Source organism: Schistocerca serialis, chromosome 8 (assembly GCF_023864345.2).
Source record: "Schistocerca serialis cubense isolate TAMUIC-IGC-003099 chromosome 8, iqSchSeri2.2, whole genome shotgun sequence".
Classification (NCBI taxonomy): domain Eukaryota; kingdom Metazoa; phylum Arthropoda; class Insecta; order Orthoptera; family Acrididae; genus Schistocerca; species Schistocerca serialis.
Genome location: NC_064645.1, coordinates 340744250 through 340765262, shown reverse-complemented (window position 1 = coordinate 340765262; position 21013 = coordinate 340744250). Strand labels below are relative to the sequence as shown.

General features: G+C 38.3%; 1 protein-coding gene across 4 annotated transcripts in view; it reads right to left on the bottom strand.

Annotated features, from left to right (window-relative positions):
• The window catches only part of LOC126416746 (multidrug resistance-associated protein 1), a 407893-nt gene that overhangs the window by 118932 nt on the left and 267948 nt on the right, over positions 1 to 21013 (bottom strand). For 2 of the 4 annotated variants that reach the window (XM_050084584.1, XM_050084585.1), the window contains exons 13-16: positions 17619 to 17765; positions 5849 to 5933; positions 1345 to 1538; positions 1058 to 1234 (exon numbers count right to left, since the gene is read on the bottom strand). In XM_050084584.1, coding sequence (XP_049940541.1) covers positions 1058 to 1234; positions 1345 to 1538; positions 5849 to 5933; positions 17619 to 17765 — 603 coding nt within the window. Of the gene's footprint in view, positions 1 to 1057; positions 1235 to 1344; positions 1539 to 5848; positions 5934 to 16312; positions 16460 to 17618; positions 17766 to 21013 lie in introns of all 4 variants that reach the window. The other 2 variants (XM_050084582.1, XM_050084583.1) reach the window with 1 other exon arrangement.

Below are 21013 nucleotides of genomic sequence, written 5' to 3'. Positions count from 1 at the left end.
ATGAACTTGCAAGAAATTGAAAGACAAGAGCATCAGATAAAAAATCATGGAAACATATGAATACATAGTGACATGCAATAAAATAAATTTTCTCTCTCATGAAGTACAGTGCACCACATATTTCACTGTAGTCAGCATTAACAGGTGAGCCTCCCTGTGGGGACTGAACATATGTGCATAAGTGGTAGGGTGCTCTGCTAAAATAATTTAGAATTCATTTCACCTATAACAAGTAGCACCATGATGATAAAGAGGACACCAGACACTTGTCTCAGGGTGCAGCTGTAACCAACTGAATATTTTAACTAAAGTGCAATAGGGCAGCATCTGGTAGATGGAAAGCTGTGCTGATTGTACAGACATCAATTAATCAACGATGCACTGAAAGTTATTAATTTTCTATGGATGGTAGTCTACAAATTACTACATGCCGAATACTATGTGGCATCACAACTGCTATCTATGGATTAATAAACAAACACCATCAATGAAATCATAAAATAATTGATTAAAAATTCTTTACCAAAGATATTATAGAATTTGAAACTAATAAACAGTAGTAACAAATAAGTTATCATTGCAACATTTCATTAAAGCCATAGATCCCAACAAAATGTAAGTGATAATTAGTTCTGAAATTATACTGAAATAATTACTTTGTCATTGCACTTTAGTGAAGATAAAATTACAGTGAAGGAAGATTCAGTTATCCCTGACAAATTAATAAAATAAACTTATATGTAGAACAAAAACCTTACAATTGCAGAGGATAACCCATTCTCCAAAACAGTGTGATATGACACTGAAGTGCTGAATAAAATTGATTGAACGAATTGATGGTACAATATACGAACTATTACATTTGGCTTACTCTGACTGAACGAAACTAAATCATTATTCTTATGAAGTGTGGTGACCACTGTCATACTATTTCAAATAACAAAACAAGAAACAATTAAGGAATAACAAAGGCAAGAAATTTTCAAACTAATAAGCTTCTGATAAAAGTAATAACTTCTTTTATCTAACTCGCTGCTGACTTTCAAATCATCCTTACCTTTTCTCCAATTTCTGTCTGGTCACCACCCGGTAGCATCTGAAGATCAGGTTTAAGCGCACATGCATCTACTATTCGAAGGTATGAAGACTGCTCTAAGGATTTACCAAACAGAATGTTGTCCTTCAAAGTAGCATTCTGTATCCATGCCTGCTGTGGTACATAAGCAATTGAACCCTGCAACAGTAACATTTATAAAGTAGTGTTTGCAAATAAACAGTAACTGGAACAACTATGTACAGCAATTTATTTCACACACTGCTTTATCAATAAATGGTAACATTTACCTTGGTGTTAACCCTGCCAGTAATTTTGTCCATTTCACCAAGAAATGCTGAAACCAGTGAACTCTTTCCTGAACCAACAGTTCCAACAACAGCTACCAATGAACTCTGTTTGATTTGCAGATTAATGCTTCTTAATACTGGGCTTTCATCAGGGCCCCAGCTGAAGGTACCATTTTCCATGACAAGAGGATATTCTGCCAATAAAAACAATAACTAAGTCACAATTTAAGGAAAAAAGACTTACATTTTTTGATTACAGTTCTGTTGACTGCTACTGCTGATCAGTTAAGGCATAAAACACACTGCCACACACAACAAATTATGAAATTATGGAAAGCTACAACTGACGATCCCCTCGCTAAACACTGCAGGGAGGGAGGGGGGGGGGGGATCTGGACAATGACTGATCTGGCTTTGTAATATTAGCCAGCATCCAATTTTGTACTGAACATAATTGAATAATCACTAACACTTGTTTTAAAAGAATCGCCTAAGGTTGTATACATAGAAGAGACATGAGACACAGGAAAATTTCAGATAGATTATATAATGATAAGCAAAGATTTCTAGAACCAGATTTTGAACTTTAGGCATTTTCAGGGGGCAGATGTGGACCCAACCCAATATTTATTGGTTTTAACTCCAAATTTAAATGGAAGAAAGTGTATAAAAAGAAGTATGAACTTGAGGAGACAACACCAGAAGTCGCACCAGAGAAGAACAGTGTTCTGTTATTCACTTTTTGCATAGTGAAGGTGTGAAACCTATTGAAATTCATCGATGAATGAAGGTTCAGTATGGTGATGCATGTTTGTCACAGCAGAAAGTCTATGAATGGAGTAGGAAGTTCACAAATGATGTGACTTCAGTGGAAGATGCTCCTCATCCAGGTCAGGCACAATGAGTTGTGACTCCACAGAACATTGCAGCAGCTGAAGCTGTAGTGAAGGAAAACTGCCGAGTGACACTGAATGACATTGCAGCATGTTTACAGATTAGTCATGGGTCAGCACACCACATTGTGCATGATGTGCTCCAGTTCACGAACTGTCTGCAAGATGTGTGCCACGGCAGCTGATTCCTGAAATGAGAGAACGACATGTTGATGTTTGTGAAGAACTGCTTCAGCACTTTGAATGAGAAGGTGATGGCTTCCTTGCAAGAACTGGGGACGAAACCTGGGTTCACTTACACCAACCAGAAACAAAGAGCGAGCAAGGAATGGTGCCATTCCTCATCACCCAAACCAAAGTAGTTTCGAACAAAATCATCAGCAGGGAAGGTTATGCTGACCCTCTTTCGGGACGAAAAAGGTGTCATTTTGGAGCATTACATGCCTAGAGGGACCACTGTCACCAGTGCATCATACACAGATCTCCTTAAAAAAAAATCATCTGTGGCCTGCAATCAAATCAAAGCGATGTTGATTGCTGTCAGCAAGTGTCCTTTTGCAACATGACAATGAAGGCCCCACACTGCCCATACAACAGTTGCAACAATCACAGACCTGCATTTTGAGTGTCTTCCTCATCCACCATACTCACCAAACCTTGCCCCAAGTGATTTGCATGTGTTTGGACCACTCAAAGACACAATGGGAGGAAAGACATTCCATTCTGATGAAGAGGTATGCCACGTGGTGCACGAGTGGTTGCGCGGACTACCAAAAGAATTTTTTTCTAAAGGAATTTATGCACTTTGTAAGGGCTGGAGGACTTGCATTTGTACCACTTCTGCACAGTAAATAATATTTTAAAAAATTAATAAGGTTTTCATTTGACCCACTCTCGTATAGACTATTTTTCCTAACTCGGCACCGAAATGACTAATGACGTCAGAAGCAGAAAGGATATACAATGCTTACTGGAAACAGCAAGAGAAGTATTTTTGCAAGAGAAATCTGTTAACACCGAATATAAATTTAATGTGTTAGGTTATCTGATCTGAAGGTACGTGCGTCCAGAGTGTAGCCTTTTATGGAAGACAAACGTGGGGAGGAGGGGGGAGGGGGAGGGGGAGTGGGAGGGGATGGAAGGGGGAGGGGAAGGGGGAGGGGATGGAAGGGGGAGGGGATGGAAGGGGGAGGGGATGGAAGGGGGAGGGGAAGGAGGGAGGAAGAAATGGGAATCACATCAAACAATATACCATCTTATTAAGTGCTGTACAGACCTGGACTAGAATGCCAAGAGAAGAACTAATGTCCAAGCAACTAAATGAAGTTTTTGTGAAGTCAGTCTTCTGTCTTGTGTAACAAAAATCAAAAAGATGAGAGCTGAATGTTAGGGAGACAACATGTGAGAACCTTTGCAAGATAAAATTGAGGGGATAAAGGTTCATATCGTATGGATGTTGGAAGGCAATGCGTTATAAGAGGTTGTCTAGGAAGATGCACAAGATGAATATGGCAGCGCAAGATTAAGGAGAAGTGGCTCAATGGAGTGGAATTAAGTATTCAAAAAAGAGAAGACAACATAGAAGTAACAAAAGATAGGTGGCAAGAATTTATTTGGGTTTTCTGAAATGTCCTTTGATAAAATTTTGCTGCAGTTCATACGTTTGCCTTTTGAATCCCTTTATTCACAGCTTAATGCTGTGTTTCATGTGTACTGTGCAATTATTGCTGAGTTCTGGAATGTATACCATGTAGAGTCCCTACTACTAAGTAACCTCGTACATACGTTGTTTAGTCTACTAGTTGTACAAATCTTACTAATTGTTTTAGTTGCTGTTTATTATTTGATTATCACTGATACAATTTTCTTGTGGTCACTGAGATAAGTTTTGATGTTAACATCCATACCATTTTACCTTGATAAAGGTAAGTTCCATTTGTTGCCATTGGATCTAAAATATTTTCCTAATGAGTTTGCATCCTAACTACCTGCTCTAAGCAGTTTTCAGGTAAGCATTTAATATTAGTTCCCAGGATATCTCTTCACAACAAATACTCACAGAAGCATGATCGTCTCAACTGACTGTTGGGTGATTAATGCAGTCTCCAATGGCATTATGATTGGGGAGCAGATGTATGAGACACTGGAAAGTAGTACCTCCACATTTTTTATGCAAGAACTCTTTATTCTTCATGTCCACATATTTTTTTTCTCAACAGTCACCCTGGCAACAAACATTTCGCCCATGGAGAAAATGGTTTGTTGATAAAGTCACTGTAGAATGTTTGACTTTGTTGACAGATGCACAAGCCCACATCTGCTTGCACCACTTCATCACTATCAAAGTTAAGTCCACGTTCTTTAAGTTTTGGAAACGGATAACCATTGGATGGGGCGATGTTGGGATCACTTGGAGAGTGATTGGTGGTGATGAACCCGAGGTGTCGGATTGACGCACATGTTGCAGTGTGTGTGTGTGTGTGTGTGTGTGTGTGTGTGTGTGTGTGGAACTCTTCGAATTCGAACTGGATTACAGCAAGGTATTTCTCACACATGAACAGTTATGTCGCACACTGCAATGTTAGAGACTACAATTGTAAGGGCTGCAAATAAACAAACATGAAGGGTAAAGATGTAGAATATTAAGACTGTTTGTTTAATTTAAAACGCTTGAAGACCTTTCACATAGAAAATTTAGATGCATTTCTTTTCAGCTTTCCCTCATACTAGTGAGCTGAGGTTTTTAGGGATCGGCCCTCCAATCTCTCTTCACTCTCTGAACACATTCCTGACATGACATGAGTGAATTCAAAGCTCCTGTGCAGCACTTGCCTACTTCATTCTGTATTCAGAACAGTAGTTGTCTCTGTGTTGTGACAAACAGAAAAATGAAAAAATATATGCTGCAATGACATGTTCACAAGGCAGTGATCAAGCATCTAAGATGTATTTCCATAGATTGTTTTTATCAGAGTAAGAAGACTGCAAATTCATGGTAACTGATGACTGACAGTAAAGGATCAAAATCCAAGTCAATAAACAGAAACAATAAAAAATGTTACCACAATAATACACATAAATTCTAAGATTTTGGGTTCTTAATCTGGACACCATTTTTGAACCTAATATTTAGTTGGGTGTTAAGCTGTATTTGAAGAACTGGCTGGTATCTGATAATATTCGGGGATTATGGTCTCGGAAAAGTTGGAACCAGTGGTATAGACTAATGCTTTGAAGAATAAAATAGTAATGGCAATTGAGTAGTGTAGGAAAAGGAGTAAGTGCTTTTTGAAGTAGTTGCTTTTTTCATAACCTACATGTAGAGCTAATCGAGAAGTAAGTACCATAACTATCGGATTGATTAGATTAGTGCTAGTTTTTGTTAGGAAACTTTACAGCAGTAGCCAGCACTGGTTACTTCTGCTTGTTAATGTATATCTCTATTCTTTCCACGTGCCAAAAGACCTCCCTTCATGATGGAATTGAGGGAATATGATGTGAGAATGGCTGAATGAATAGAACTCTTCTTACGTTCTAAATAATAGCACATATTTAAATAAATCCTATAGCGTAACAAACTTAATATGCTGAATCACTGAAGTTGTACTTACTGTCAGAATAATCATGTGTAACATTATTGGGGTCCAGTTCTTCACAATTCATGAACTTATTCATTCTCTTTATTGACACATTTGCCTGGAGATCAGAGATACACAGTTACTATCACACAGTGGCAAACACCAATTACAAATTAAAAATACTTCTCAACTAATTTCATAACAAAGCCCCAAGTAATGAACAGAATGCTCTGAAATTTGCAGTTAATGCTCCCAGTTTCTGTACATTTCAATAGAAGAAAAGCATTTACACATATATATTACAGATCGTGTCTTCTATTGATTATGTTCACAGGCACGCACCACAATGTGGAACATGATGAGGGCCTTAAATATTGATATTTACACCAGTCCATCATTTCAAGGGAACAAGTACAAATGAACTGTTTCTTGTATTGTTATTTTCAAGTTAAGGCAACAACTTTTTAATCATAAATAAATTAAATTTTATTATGGATTATCACATTCATGAAGTACTAAGAATGAAGCAGTCATTACCCCAAAACATGAATCTGAACACTAGAGCATAGCTAAATACGATTGCAGTTGGAAATATGTTTTTTTTTTTTTTTTTGTTTTTTTTTTTTTTTTTTGAGGGGGGGGGGGGGGGCATGCACACAATGTTTGAACAGAAGTATAAATAACATCAACACCTGATAACACACAAAGATTTCCAACCATCAAGTTCAGAGACCAATCTTTAACCCCTTCCTCCTCCCATGTAACTGCTTTCCATACCCTTACTAAGCCATGCAACAAAATGCTTGATCCCTCTTTCTCAGTTCAGATCATAGTCATTTTATTTCAATATCTGCTTGCTGATTAAAATATCACACAAAGAGTATGTAGTTCTCTTCCAGTTTTAGTTCCTATAATGATTACAGGAACAATACACACAACAATAAATATTCAGAGCACCCATTCATCACTAACGGCTTCAACTTTGTAGCGATTGGTGGTCTACGTCGTCTCCAGAATAATTATTCGAAACTACTACTCTTTTTATCCAGAACTGTCTATTATAGTAAACCAACCAACCTTATCAGCTAATTATGTTTCATTCATTTACATTAAACAGCCAGAAGATTAGGAGCACCAGTTAACCACAGATATAAACATGACTATGTCGCGAACAGTAAGTGATGCACTATGAGATCTCTCTGATGCATATGATGGCAGTATACCTTACTGGGGAAGACGCTATTATTTCCAATCACTCTGTTGACAACACTATTATGAAAAGCATAGATTCAAACTCATGACTGATGTGGTGTTGAGCCACAGACATACACAATAAAAAGACTGCTGAACAGCCTTACTTGGGAAGGGCTCTCTCTCTCTCTCTCTCTCTCTCTCTCTCTCTCTCTCTCTGGCTGTTGTGGCCCAACTGTGGACTACAAGTGCAATTGTGTCTGACATGAGCAGCAATATGGAGCAGGCGATGGGGACTCGGGGGTGGTATGAGGCCGAAAGATGGAGGGACAACAGGATAGGAATAGTGGATCTTGCACTGCCTGTGAGTATTGTGGAGAAGATGAGACTGCTAGGTGCAGAAACAGGAGGCTGTGGGAGAGGGGTGGACAGGGGGGCGAGAGGGGGCAGAGGGGGCAGAGGGGGCAGAGGGGGCAGAGGGGGCAGAGGGGGCAGAGGGGGCAGAGGGGGCAGAGGGGGCAGAGGGGGCAGAGGGGGCAGAGGGGGGAGAGGGGGGAGAGGGGGGAGAGGGGGGAGAGGGGGGAGAGGGGGGAGAGGGGGGAGAGGGGGGAGAGGGGGGAGAGGGGGGAGAGGGGGGAGAGGGGGGAGAGGGGGGAGAGGGGGGAGAGGGGGGAGAGGGGGGAGAGGGGGGAGAGGGGGGAGAGGGGGGAGAGGGGGGAGAGGGGGGAGAGGGGGGAGAGGGGGGAGAGGGGGGAGAGGGGGGAGAGGGGGGAGAGGGGGGAGAGGGGGGAGAGGGGGGAGAGGGGGGAGAGGGGGGAGAGGGGGGAGAGGGGGGAGAGGGGGGAGAGGGGGGAGAGGGGGGAGAGGGGGGAGAGGGGGGAGAGGGGGGAGAGGGGGGAGAGGGGGGAGAGGACAACAACCACGATGCAATATGTAGTCTGCAGGTGCGCCACAGCAGGCTGAGACAGTGGCCAGGCATGCACATTTTCTACTTCGGAAGAAGGCCTTTTGTCCAAAAGGTTGAACATACAGCAATCTGTTCATTCTGCCTGTTGCGACTCAACATCACCTCTATATGGTGAAAATATATATAGGAAACTGTTACAAGCAGAAAATTTTGGAGCCATTGTTGATACAATGACCATCAGTTATGACTGCCATATGGTATAGGAAGGTCTAATTGGTTCTCACAACAGAAATGAGTTGTCCTGTCACGTGAAAGAAACTGCTTATACATTTGTAACATTGCTGGCCATATCAGGATGTACAGTCTTCAAGGAAAATAGCTGCTTTCTATGTTCAATGAGGAATATATGCAGGTCAGTAAAGGTAGCATGTTACATGGTCGCGCATCTGGCACAACTGTGGTTGTTCCATTAAGATATGAACTTCATATGTATTATGGCAGGCCAATTTTATCTCTTGATGGTTAGTGTCTTTGGCACTGTGCTGTAGTTGTTTTCACAAAAACGAAGGTGTCCAAACAGTGTTCCATCTGAGAGTCATTGAGGTACATGTCAGACCTAACAAAGCACCATTTGCGAACTGCAGGAATTGTGTTACCTGTGTGGGATCATGAGAGGTCATTCACTTACTATCCCACAGTAAGCCTTTTTAGAAATAATCCTACAGTGAATTGCAACTGCTTTCCCAACAAAGGTCAACCAATGTGCTATTGCACAAATGCGCATAATTTTCTGGCTGAACAGTGTATAAAATCTTTACAGCTTACTTCTGTAATGTTCATCAATTCAATCAAATCGACATCTACATATCTACCCAATGACTTACCTTTAAATGTTTTGAATAGTTCAGATTTCAACAATTAACCAAAATTGCATACATATCTTGTACGTAAAACTACAGGAAGGGAAAGACATGACTGCATAAAACTGAAAGTAAATACACAACTTTCCATGCAATTATTACTGGTGTGGTGTGGAAAAAAGAAATTACAATAAATATAAAATTTTTCAATGTACAATGAAATCTCAGTACAACAACAGCATAAATAACAATAATACCAGTAGCAGTACAAAATAATTTATTCCTGCCTCAAATTCTATTATTGCAATGTGAATGCATTTCAATTAACTATCAAACGGTATTCCGGGGGATCGGATATGAGAGAAAGGTTCAATGTCCGCTTCATTCTACTTACCCTCTCATTGTAGAAAGTTGAGCCAAGCAGGAAACGTACCAGCCAGTTGTGCACTAGCCACTGGAGTGACTGCTGTTTTATCATGTAGGAGTCCTTGGCAGTGTACTTAAAAGTTTTCGCATAAGCTATTGGATTCCTGGTAATTTCCCACCCTACTGTACCAGTCATGTTACTAACTTTGCTATGAGTCTTTTTCAAGGTTTTGATCCAAAAATGGCTTGGAAACAACTGTCATGCACACCTGAAGCAGTTCCAGCTGTGTTTGATCATCAAGAGGACACTTCAGATCGAGATGACTGCACAACCTTGACCTAGAAGCCCCGTCTCAGGATTTGAAACTGACGATGATGATTTGAGGTGAGGGGTGTTCAACATCAAGATCAGCAGCACCCTGATGAGAAGTCAGCATTCTAATCTCATGTGTTGGGATGAAGGCTGTCCTCACATGCGGAGCAGTTTATAAGATTTAGAACTGGAAGCATCATGAATAGTGATATAGGAGATGGGCATGAGAGCTACAGGAGTGACTGAGAAGGAATGGATAATAGGAGACCGAGTTAGGGGTGGATGAGAACACAAACTAGACTGAAAAGCCTTTACATTCAAGATATTCATGAACCACCTCTTCAAATATGATTACTCATGTGATTGGATTTCAAGGGAAGGCATGGGGATTACAAATGAAAAAACCTTATTCTCACTTTTTATGACTTGCATGAAATGATGGGAAACATCGTTTGTCATACTAGTAATGAAATAGAGCACTCAAATCTTAAGAAGAGTGACCCAAGATATTCATTTTTATACCCGACAGACAGGACAGATAATAGATTTCATTGATCTCTTGCTCATGAGTGGTATCTTGAAAGACGATGAAAATACTAGGGAGATGAGAAAAGCTGTAGATAAATTAGCCGCTTTTCAGAAAATAGGGGTTACATTTGTCAGCCACTGTCTGCAGTACTACAGCCCATCAGAGTACTTGACAGCAGATGAAACATTGCTCAGTTAATGTGGTCAGCATCCCTTCAAAATATTTATACCATCAAACCCTAATAAGCTTGGTCTAAACATAATTTAAATATGTGATGTCAGAATGTTCTATTACATTTCAGGTATCCCAAGTACTGGAAAAGAATTCACAGAAAGAGAAGGGTAATTTACCCATACTGATCAATGTGTTCTTGGAGTTACTGTATCAGTAATAGGAAGCAGCTGAAATGTAACAACTTGTTCATTTCACATGAGTTTATACAGAAACAATCTGTGAGAAATCTTGCATTAGTCGGTACACTATTGACAACCAAGTGTAAGATACTATTATCCATATTGTCAGCAGCCTCTGCTGGAACTGTAAAGTTGTTCTACCAAGACAGTAAAATATTAATGTCATTTCATCAAAAAAAGAATAAGAACAGTATCCTAATGTGATCAGTGCACCACAAAGGAACAATAAGAAAGAGTCAAATGAACCAGTGACTACTGAATTCCCAACCTTACTGAATTTTACTGCTTAGCGGAAGGTGCAGTGGCTGTTTTGTACAAACTTCGCAAAGACAAGTATACAAAACAGAAAACCAGAAGGTGGCCATTGAGGTACTTCCATGGATTTTTTTATTTATTTATTTATTTATTTTTTGCCAAACCCTTAATGGAAAAAGGAATGCTCGAATACTGCAAGGCGAGAGCTTTTTGTGTGGACACTGCAGAAGTCTTGGGAAAAGGTGAGGAGAGCTGCGGGAACGATTCCCTGTCACAGCCAACCAGAATTTGCAAATTAAATTAAGAACATTTAACTTGTGTGATCCTTCAAAAGACGCAAATGGAAATGAATTTTGTGCCAAATGCAATTCATATGTACCTGATAAAACAGTATAGTGCAATAGGTGCACTATACTCTTATCCATTTACAGAAAAATTATATTTTTGCTTGTATTATTTTGCATTTTTGTCAAAAAGGACCATACTCTTATTTAATTTTGTGTAGGTATTTTGATATGAATTTGAAGGCTACTAACGGCTAATGGTTATACATAATTTCCACACAAAGGATTTTTGTGATTTAACATACTATTAAATAATGAAATTTATTGATACTAAGTATCATTATGCACTATATCTCTACACTAACTCCATCGGAAAGGGAGCAGACAGGATCTGATCCAAGAACACCATCTATTTCATCTCAAACCACCATACTACTTCACGGTTAAATGATAACTACACTACTGTTTGTAAAAAAGTAAAACACTCTGAACCAATGGTCTCCAACACACCATGTTAAGAGCAGATGTAGAACAGCAGAACCATAGTGATTTAAATGGCAGAGAGGTAAATGAATAATGAAGTGCCACTATGCATTGCCAAGATCACAGGTGGAATATCGACATGTGCGAGTGTTCGAATGGGAAAGAATGATTAGTCTCCAGGAGGCCAGTCTGTCATTCCATGAAATTGCATCTTGTACAGGGCACAATACATGATACAGTGAGGTGTATGTGGAACCAACAGAGAGAAGGGGGCCGTAAAAGTGCCAACAAAGTAATGGACAACACAATGTGACCACAGCACAAGATGACCACCATCTTGTCCACTTGGCCATAACAGACAGAGCACCTTCTTCCACATTGTTGATATGAGGTCCGAGCACTACAACGGGGGTGGACACATCTGCATCAACTGTTCAATGTTGTCATCTGCAGGCTGGACTGGTAGTACACATGTCACTGCATCAGTTTCTACTGACCAAAATCCTCCAACACCACATACTGCAATAGGAACACAGACAATGATGGTGGCGTGCTGGGTGGCAAAATGTAGTGTTTTTGGATGAGTCTGGCTTGAACTTGTCATACAGTTATGGCAACAAACACATTGAGTGCCACTGCAGTGAACACAATCAGGCAAACAGTATTACTGGGCAGTACAACGGACGTGGTGTGGGGGACCATTGCTTATAACATGGAATCTCGTCCCCTATGTCTTGAGGGCAATATGAATAGCTACAGCCGCAACAGAGTTTCTACGCCCCATGGCACTGCTCCTCCTGCAGGTCATTCTTCACGCCATATTTCAGCAAGACAATATCTGGCTGCATATAGCAAGACACATATACCTTTCTTCAAAGAACAATGGGTACCACTGCCTCCCTGGCCTGCCAGTTTGCCCGATGTGTTACCCATCGAACATGACTGGGATACGGTTGGTCAGCAAATTGTTCATTCAGGTCCTCTTGCAGCCACAGTTGATGCTTTATGGATGCACTGATAAACCATGTGGCAAAGTATTCCCCAGCAGCATGTTCAGGCACTCTGATTCCATGCCAGGTATCTAGCAGCTCTGACTGCAGCACGTGGTGGCACTACTCTGTACTGATTTTCCACAGTCACAGTGTATGTACAGGTCTGTAAATCTAATAATTTGTTTAGTGTCATGTCCACAATTGGTGGAATAAATTTCAGTGTTATTACATCTCTCAAGCTGCTTGTTTCCATTTCTCTGAACAGTAGTGTATGACTATAATAATCTCCAACTGCAATAACTTCTGCAGTCACATTACTGTCTTGCACACTGGTTTTCTTACCAACTAAATCGATATGTAGCAAGAGAAATTTTTTTGTTCTTTGTATTCATGCAAAACAATTGAAGAGAGCTGTGTGTAATGAATCTTCCAGAGAGAGATGAGGTGGGGCTAAAGACTCTTAGCACAGCAGAAAAACATACTGCACCAATACTAATAACTCAACTTTTTAAACTTGATGTAACGTTTTGTGCAATCCACTAAGACCAAACTGTTTCAAAATTATTTTGAACAATTTAAATGTAACTACCACAATTAACATTTTTAGAAAGCAGATACTATCAAAACTCGAAATATTCAATGTCATTCTGCACATAACACAAAAATTTGCGCGTTCATGTTTTTTATATTAAAATTTTCAATAATTTGTGACTCAATACTTCTATTTCTTTAACTTTGTTAGAATGCATTGTTTAATTACCTGCAAGACTACCATAATCAGAATTGCTTTTGCATGTCTCCTTACAGCTTTTTGGTCTGATGATGTCATTGTACTGAGATTTCAATGTAACACTATAGTAATACACTGCTACTAAAATATGTAAAAGAAATAATGTGTGGGCCGAGATAAACTGAACTGCGTAAGGGAACTGATACTCAATGTTGGAAAATATTTTGTTCTCCACATAAAAGAATATTCTTAACACATATTTACACTGCCTACAGATGGGCTGTATAGTTCAACACTACCAGCATTAACTGTGGAGACAGAAATAGGTTTCTGTCTTTTCATCATATATTGATTACTTAAATTCAGCTTATCTTGGCTCATCCTGTATTTGTGAAACAGTCCAGTCAAAGTTAGGAATGTAAATATCACTTACAATATGTAACAGTGAAGCACATACATGCATACACATAGCTATATGTGTTAGAATGGCCAAAGAGTTAGTTACATAATGTTAATATAACAGGAAGAGCAAGCATGAAATGAATTAGTATGTAAATCCTCTCATTCAAACCACTACTGTATCTGTGGTACTGAATATTACAAGCAATTCTTTTTCTTTCTTTCTTTCAGAAATTTGGTGCAGCACTTGCTCCTGAACCCACAGTTATGTTAGTAACTGTAAACCAAATTGGCTACTACAAGGAAATGTTACCACCAGTACCGTATGCCACGACTTATGTAGGTGTGTAAGTGCTTTTGGACTCTTGACACAGATGGGATTTTCCAGTCAATACATCTTGACTGTCAGTCCCATTTTTTTCTCTCTCATTTTGTGTCTGTCATTTAGCTGAAGATGTCTACATAATAGCTTTTTCTTTGGAAATGTTGAAATTGGTGTTTGTATGTATATGAGTTTACATATAGTAACTAAAAAAGGTGATACACTCAAAGAGAAACAATTTGTTTTTTTGGACAGAGGACCAAATCAATGAAATAATTTCACCAGCAATCCTTGGAGAAGTAAAAAAATGTATATCTGCCATGGAAGTTTGATGTAAGAGTTCCACTGCTGGATGTGGTTATACCAAAGAGAGAATCCCTGAAAATGAATTGTGTATCACAGCTGCCATGGAAGAAGTCAATTAAAAATATTGTCAATAACAGCAGCTGAACTGACAACAATTCAACCTTTGTGGGAGATCATATAGTCTGGACAGAAAATTCTGGGTGTAGTTATGACAAAAGACTTCTGTTACTAAATTATGTAAGTGCACTTGAAATGTGTCTACAATGTCTTCAATAGTGGAAGACAGACAAAGTTTCAGTAACAACAAGGACAGCAGAAAGACACATTGCTGTTCATTAAAACTGCAGAAATAGTTATCACTGCTGTCCAAGAGCACACAGAAGAAATATGTAGTCAAATTTTAATGCAATCCCATATTTTTTTGCAGGTTTCTGCAAGTAAAGTGATACATAAAGAAGTCTACATGCCAAGTAGCAACAAGTTAAAGAAATGTGCAATCTTTCCTTCATCCCACTTCCTTCCCCTTTAATCCTTCTGCCAAAAGAAGGAGACACTGGACTCTGAAAGGTTGCAGATTTCCATAACCTTTGTATGTTTTTTCTCCTGCCTCTGCTTGGTGAGTAGATTTTTTTACCTATTCAATTATATTTCCAAAAATTTATTATTTTTGTTGATAAATCTCCTGCTACTAAGTTACACAAGATATTCACTAGGCCACCTTCCTGAGTAGAGGGCACTGAGAAACATTTTGTAGGATGAGAGTGGGTGAAATAATTGTGAAGTTACATTACAATAAGACTTCTAGGTTCCTGAACTATACAGTGCATAGCCAAGACCTACTAAATTAAACACCACTGCTTGACATGAAATTTTTAGATTAGATGTGTAGCTGTTACATCAAATATAGAAACAAAACTTTCAAGTTTGCTTTACAGGGAAAATATATGACATTGCTCTTACTTCCACTCTTAGCACAAGATACAAGAAACTGTAATAACAAAATGTGAAGAACGCAATTAAGAAGCATGTTTAAGTAAATATTGCTGTTCTATTCCACTACAGTGCCCGTAAATGCACAAATGAGACAAGATTTTTTTATGAAGATGTGAAGAAAATTAGCGGCAACATGTGAGACAAGCAGACATTATTTAAGGTATTGTAAAGTGAATGGAAAGAGACACACCACTGAGCTGTGATGGACATAAAAATAGTAGTTGGTTGATACTATGCACATGAATTAACTAAAGCAGCCATAAAGCAGGAACTGTAGGCTGGACAGACCAATGACATGGACTTTGAAATACATTGTCATAGGTTTTTAACAAATTTAGTAAGTAAAGCAGAAACACAGATTTAAATAGTTAATGATAAAACAGTGAGAAAACTTAACACTGTTGAAGAAATTAACGAAAGAAATGAACGAAACGTAAGTTGCCAAACAGCATCACAGTCCTCAGTAAGAAATTACAACAAGAAGAGAGAGCAGTAACAGCAGCTACACACTACTTTTATCTACAGTTTTAAGTCCTCTATCAGTACACAGCATATTTAAATACAATGAATTTCATAGCAATTTTGTTTATGGAAGAAGCAAGCAAATCCAGCTGCCTGTCACCTTACACAGATTTCCTGGTGGCTCTTGTCTACATCTCTTATGACACAGATATGAAGCACAAATGATTTTGCAAAGTTCGTCACATACCAAGCCTACAAGCTGGCTCAGAAATTTTTTAAGAGAAACGGCAATTCAATCAGAATCCTTTTAAGCTGGATTAAACAGATTCTTATCCTCAAGCTCAGTAAGCATGCTGAATGCCAGGCAAGAGAGAAGTCACTGCATTCGTAACTTCATCTCAGAATACCACACAATCAAGGAATGAAGATCTGAACACCACTCCATGCACACTTTCTAACTCCTCTCGACAGAAATGCAACTTTAATTTCAAAGAGAAAAAATAAAAATATATAAAATATGGCAACAAAAATTAATTTTGAAAAAAAAAGTTAAAAAATTACGGCTTCAGTTTAACAATTCTGAAAAATGCACACATCTGCTGTTCACAAAAACAAGCAAAAACCAAAAATAAAATCTTTCCAGTCATTTTCAAGGAAATGAAAAGTTGAAAATTAAAAGTATAAGTCCTTACCTGCACCAAATTGGAAATCAGCATAGGAAGCATCGACAGTGGGAAACGTAAAATGTTAAACAATGACAATGATACAAATGCCGTTTTCGAGTCCAGCACATTTTCTTCCTTTGAAAGTATGAATGACGCAAAGGAGACTAGAGATACCTAAACAGAGCAGACAAAAGTCAAATATCCTTTGGTATTTTCTGGCAATACATGAAGACTGACGTCTTTCTTTATCTTTTTCTAAAAATCTCATGGCCCTGTTTACAAATTTCTAATCAAGTAATTTGGCTCCAGTATTCTTCGCTCTCCAGTTGCATGTACCAAATTTCCTGAGAATAATAGAGTCTATGTTACAATGGACCAAAGGCTGGCAGTAAACCACTCATTTCTCATGTGGAAATGAGAAATGGATCAGGACTGTAATGTAAAAATCCACTGTTGATAATCGCCCAGGGAAAACGATGATCTCCTACACTGTTCTATAAAAATGATGAAATACATGGAGAAGCTGTTCCATTGTTTGCAAGTTCCCTTGTTCTACATCAATCAGAATATTAATTGTGGATGGTATACTAAATTTTGGAAGCAAAAGGGGAGGGGGTAAAATTTCAATCACTTTCACTATGCCAGATGAAGTGCAAAATGTGTGAGCTTGTTGGAATGTGATTTTAATTATTTAAGTTGTTATCTGGGAGCCACTAAATTATGCACCCAAAAACAGCTTACTGGAAGGAGCAGCAGCACATTTCAATTTAGAAAAATACGGGAGTAACAAAGATTTCATTAGGTAAGTATTAAGAATATTTATTATGTATTATACAAGAGATCCACTGTGATGAAACCACTAGTGCAGCCACTGACCTTAGTTTATCTTACATCACCTTTAAATGAATACAAGCATTTAACCTAATAAAACAGTTTTATACAGAGTAATATGTTGTTGGACTCTTCTGATATTACTAAGGTACAAAACTAATGTTGTGAATATTCCAAACATTACCCACATTTAACGAACCAATCCCTGTAAAGAATTATAGTACAGTATTCTATCAGAAAACCAACTAAAAGAATGTTACAAATCTTTCCCACTTTACCAATCAAATCCTTAAGCACAAGCAAGTGTTACACATTACTACAACCTCCACATAACCATGAACACCCCCTTGTAACCAACATAAATGTGGGTGGTGTGAAACAATTCCAAGACATATTCAGTGCCATGAGAAATCAAAAAGAGAAAGAAAGATTGAAACAAAGAAAAAGCAAAGAAAAGCGTAATGGCGGGGAAGGCCTACAATTAAGACTGGTTCAGGCTCACCTGTACGACAAACACTATTAACATAGGAAGCATGGTCAAGGGCATACGGATCATGTTGAACAGGGTTAGGCATACAAATGCCTTCTCGGGATCCAGAACATTTTTCTCATCCCACATAATATATGTGGCAAAGGTTGTTAGGGATACCTAAAATGCATGTCATAAAAACATTTAATGAACATTATTCACATAATACTTGTGTAATTTATAGTAAACCTGAACCAATAACCACAACACACAAACGTGTCCTTAAACTGTGACATATTCTTTGGAGTTTTATTGCTGATGACTTACATTTGCAAATAAGACTATCTTTAATTGCTTATGGACCATTCACTGGCTCTCTTAGTTTGCTCACTTCAGAACAGTAATGCAAGAATTTATATATTCATAAGGACAAGTTTGTGAATTGTTTAGCTTTAAAATTTCACCAAGTCTGCACAAGCTGTGGAAAAAGTTTCTCATTAATATTTGTTCAATTTCACCACATCTTCAGAGTAAATATATTTCCATATTGATTGTTGCTGCTGCCGTCATTCACTGTAACTGTTGCACTATATATATATATATATATATATATATATATATATATATATATCTAAAAACAAAGATGATGTGACTTACCAAATGAAAGTGCTGGCAGGTCGACAGACACACAAACAAACACAAACATACACACAAAATTCAAGCTTTCGCAACAAACTGTTGCCTCATCAGGAAAGAGGGAAGGAGAGGGAAAGACGAAAGGATGTGGGTTTTAAGGGAGAGGGTAAGGAGTCATTCCAATCCCGGGAGCGGAAAGACTTACCTTAGGGGGAAAAAAAGGACGGGTATACACTCGCACACACACACATATCCATCCACACATATACAGACACAAGCAGACATATTTAAAGACCTTTAAATATGTCTTTAAATATGTCTGCTTGTGTCTGTATATGTGTGGATGGATATGTGTGTGTGTGCGAGTGTATACCCGTCCTTTTTTTCCCCCTAAGGTAAGTCTTTCCGCTCCCGGGATTGGAATGACTCCTTACCCTCTCCCTTAAAACCCACATCCTTTCGTCTTTCCCTCTCCTTCCCTCTTTCCTGATGAGGCAACAGTTTGTTGCGAAAGCTTGAATTTTGTGTGTATGTTTGTGTTTGTTTGTGTGTCTGTCGACCTGCCAGCACTTTCATTTGGTAAGTCACATCATCTTTGTTTTTAGATATATATTTCCTACGTGGAATGTTTCCCTCTATTATAACCATATATATATATATATATATATATATATATATATATATATATATATATATATATATATATATATATATATATTAAAAAAAATAAAAAATCAGCATAAGATAATGTTAGAAGTGTCTTAAAACTTGCATGTATTGCTGTGTTATAATAGTCAAATTACATAAATGATGGGAATAATTTCTATTTTCTGCATACGTAGAGTCAGCGTTAACGAAGTTGCTGATGTTATATTTGAAACAATATCCAGTGTGCTATTTTGAGTCAAGGATAGAATTTTCCTTCAAAATCATTAAAGCTGCGACTCTTTCATAAGCAGAGTTATAAAAGAACAATTCCAGTATTTCATTATTTAATCCATGACTAAAAAAAAAACACAGCTACCATAGTTTATCACTGCTAAAAGCAATAATTATCAATTGTTTTGTAATAATCAGTAAATCAATATTGTTAGAAAATCCCCATCAACAATCTTCGTTTGGACTCTGACTACCTATGAAACAGAAAAACCATGTCCGGGAAGGGTGGGGGGGGCAGTACATGTTACAATCTAGTATTAACAAAAACAAAATACAATTTCTAGTGACAAAAGTGTACTTTGATAGTGTATAAATACTTTCACACAAATAAAAATGAAAACCTGGGCATCACTTAGAAAAAGGATCAAAACTCTGTCTAGTTCCTTCAGTGCAACAGTTCTTTGCTGACATCAGTGATGACTGGAATCTGTCCCAATATTGTAACTGTAAACCACATTCATTGCCTGTCATGATCCTTGGCATGAATGTACTGGATTATCAGATTGTTCAAGAAATTCCTCACAAACATTAACTGTATGTTGTTTTGATCTCTGTCATCAAACCTGTAGCATACTTTTTGTACATTTATGCACATTCAAGTTTACACTTGAAATCTCTTGACAAACCAACAGTCCAACTTCTGCAAATTCTCTAACAATGCCTTAGCACTATCAAAAGCATGGATTCTTTAAATCTCATTGCTTACAGTTAAGGTAGTTGAGGACTATCTATCTGATTGATGACCAGTTCTAAACTGAATCATCTGTAACATTGTCATTCACACGGAGTATTATCTTAGTAAGCTTGCTTCAAAAGTTCAAACATTTTTGTGAATGTTTCCTCACTTCCATGCTTAATTTCACATAGCACTGTTGTTCCACATGGCAAAAATGGCTGTAACATAGTATCACCATTGATTTCAACAACAGCAACAAGTCTGAAACCCAATACTTTATTAACCATGTCAGAGAATGAAGTTATTGAAGAGATTGTGACAAATACAATGCTGCAAACAATATGTTACTAAAATACTTCTTTATCACTTAAAAAAGTTTGGGCTTTTTTAGCAGATGCTATTCTCTTGAATATTATAATAAGCAGAATCTCACAAGCATTTCACACACTAAGTATTGTCCATTGAATAGAAAGTAAGTAGAGGTGAGGACATGTTGGAATAAGTCTAAAAGTTCCCTGTCCAGCTTCTCGCTAATGAGCAACTACAATTCCTGCAATGGTACTCGAGTAAAAAGTGAGACTACGTCAAAACTTGGGAGTATATGTGATAGTGCAAGTCTTAAGACTTCGAGGAGAGAGCACTCCAGTCGTCGGATTTGAAACCTGTGGGTTTGTGGCGATATGTGGACGACACTTTTGTTATCTGGCCTCATGGCACTGCTGAATGTATTTCTTGAGCATCTTAACTCACTTCATCCCAGCATCAAGTTCACTATGGAGATGGAGAAAAACAGTGAACTTCCATTCCTGGACATGTTGGTACAGAGAAAAGAAGATGGCACATAAGGTCCCGCAGTGTACCTTAAACACAAACACGGAGTTATATTATACTTACAGGCCACTAGCTGTCACCATCCTACGCAACAAAGTAGCTTACTTAGGACGTTGGTTCACAGAGCATGAGCCATATCAGACTCAGACAGCTTATCCAATGAGCTACTCCATCTGCGTACCACTTTCCAACAAAATGGATATTCCGAACAGGAGATTCGCCGTGCCTTACACCCGGAGCGGGTTACCCAACGGAAGTAACTGAAGAAGGCAAAGAACAAAGGGGAATGGTCATCTTGCCATACTTAGGCAGTGTCTCTTCAAAAATAGGAAGATTATTGAAGAGG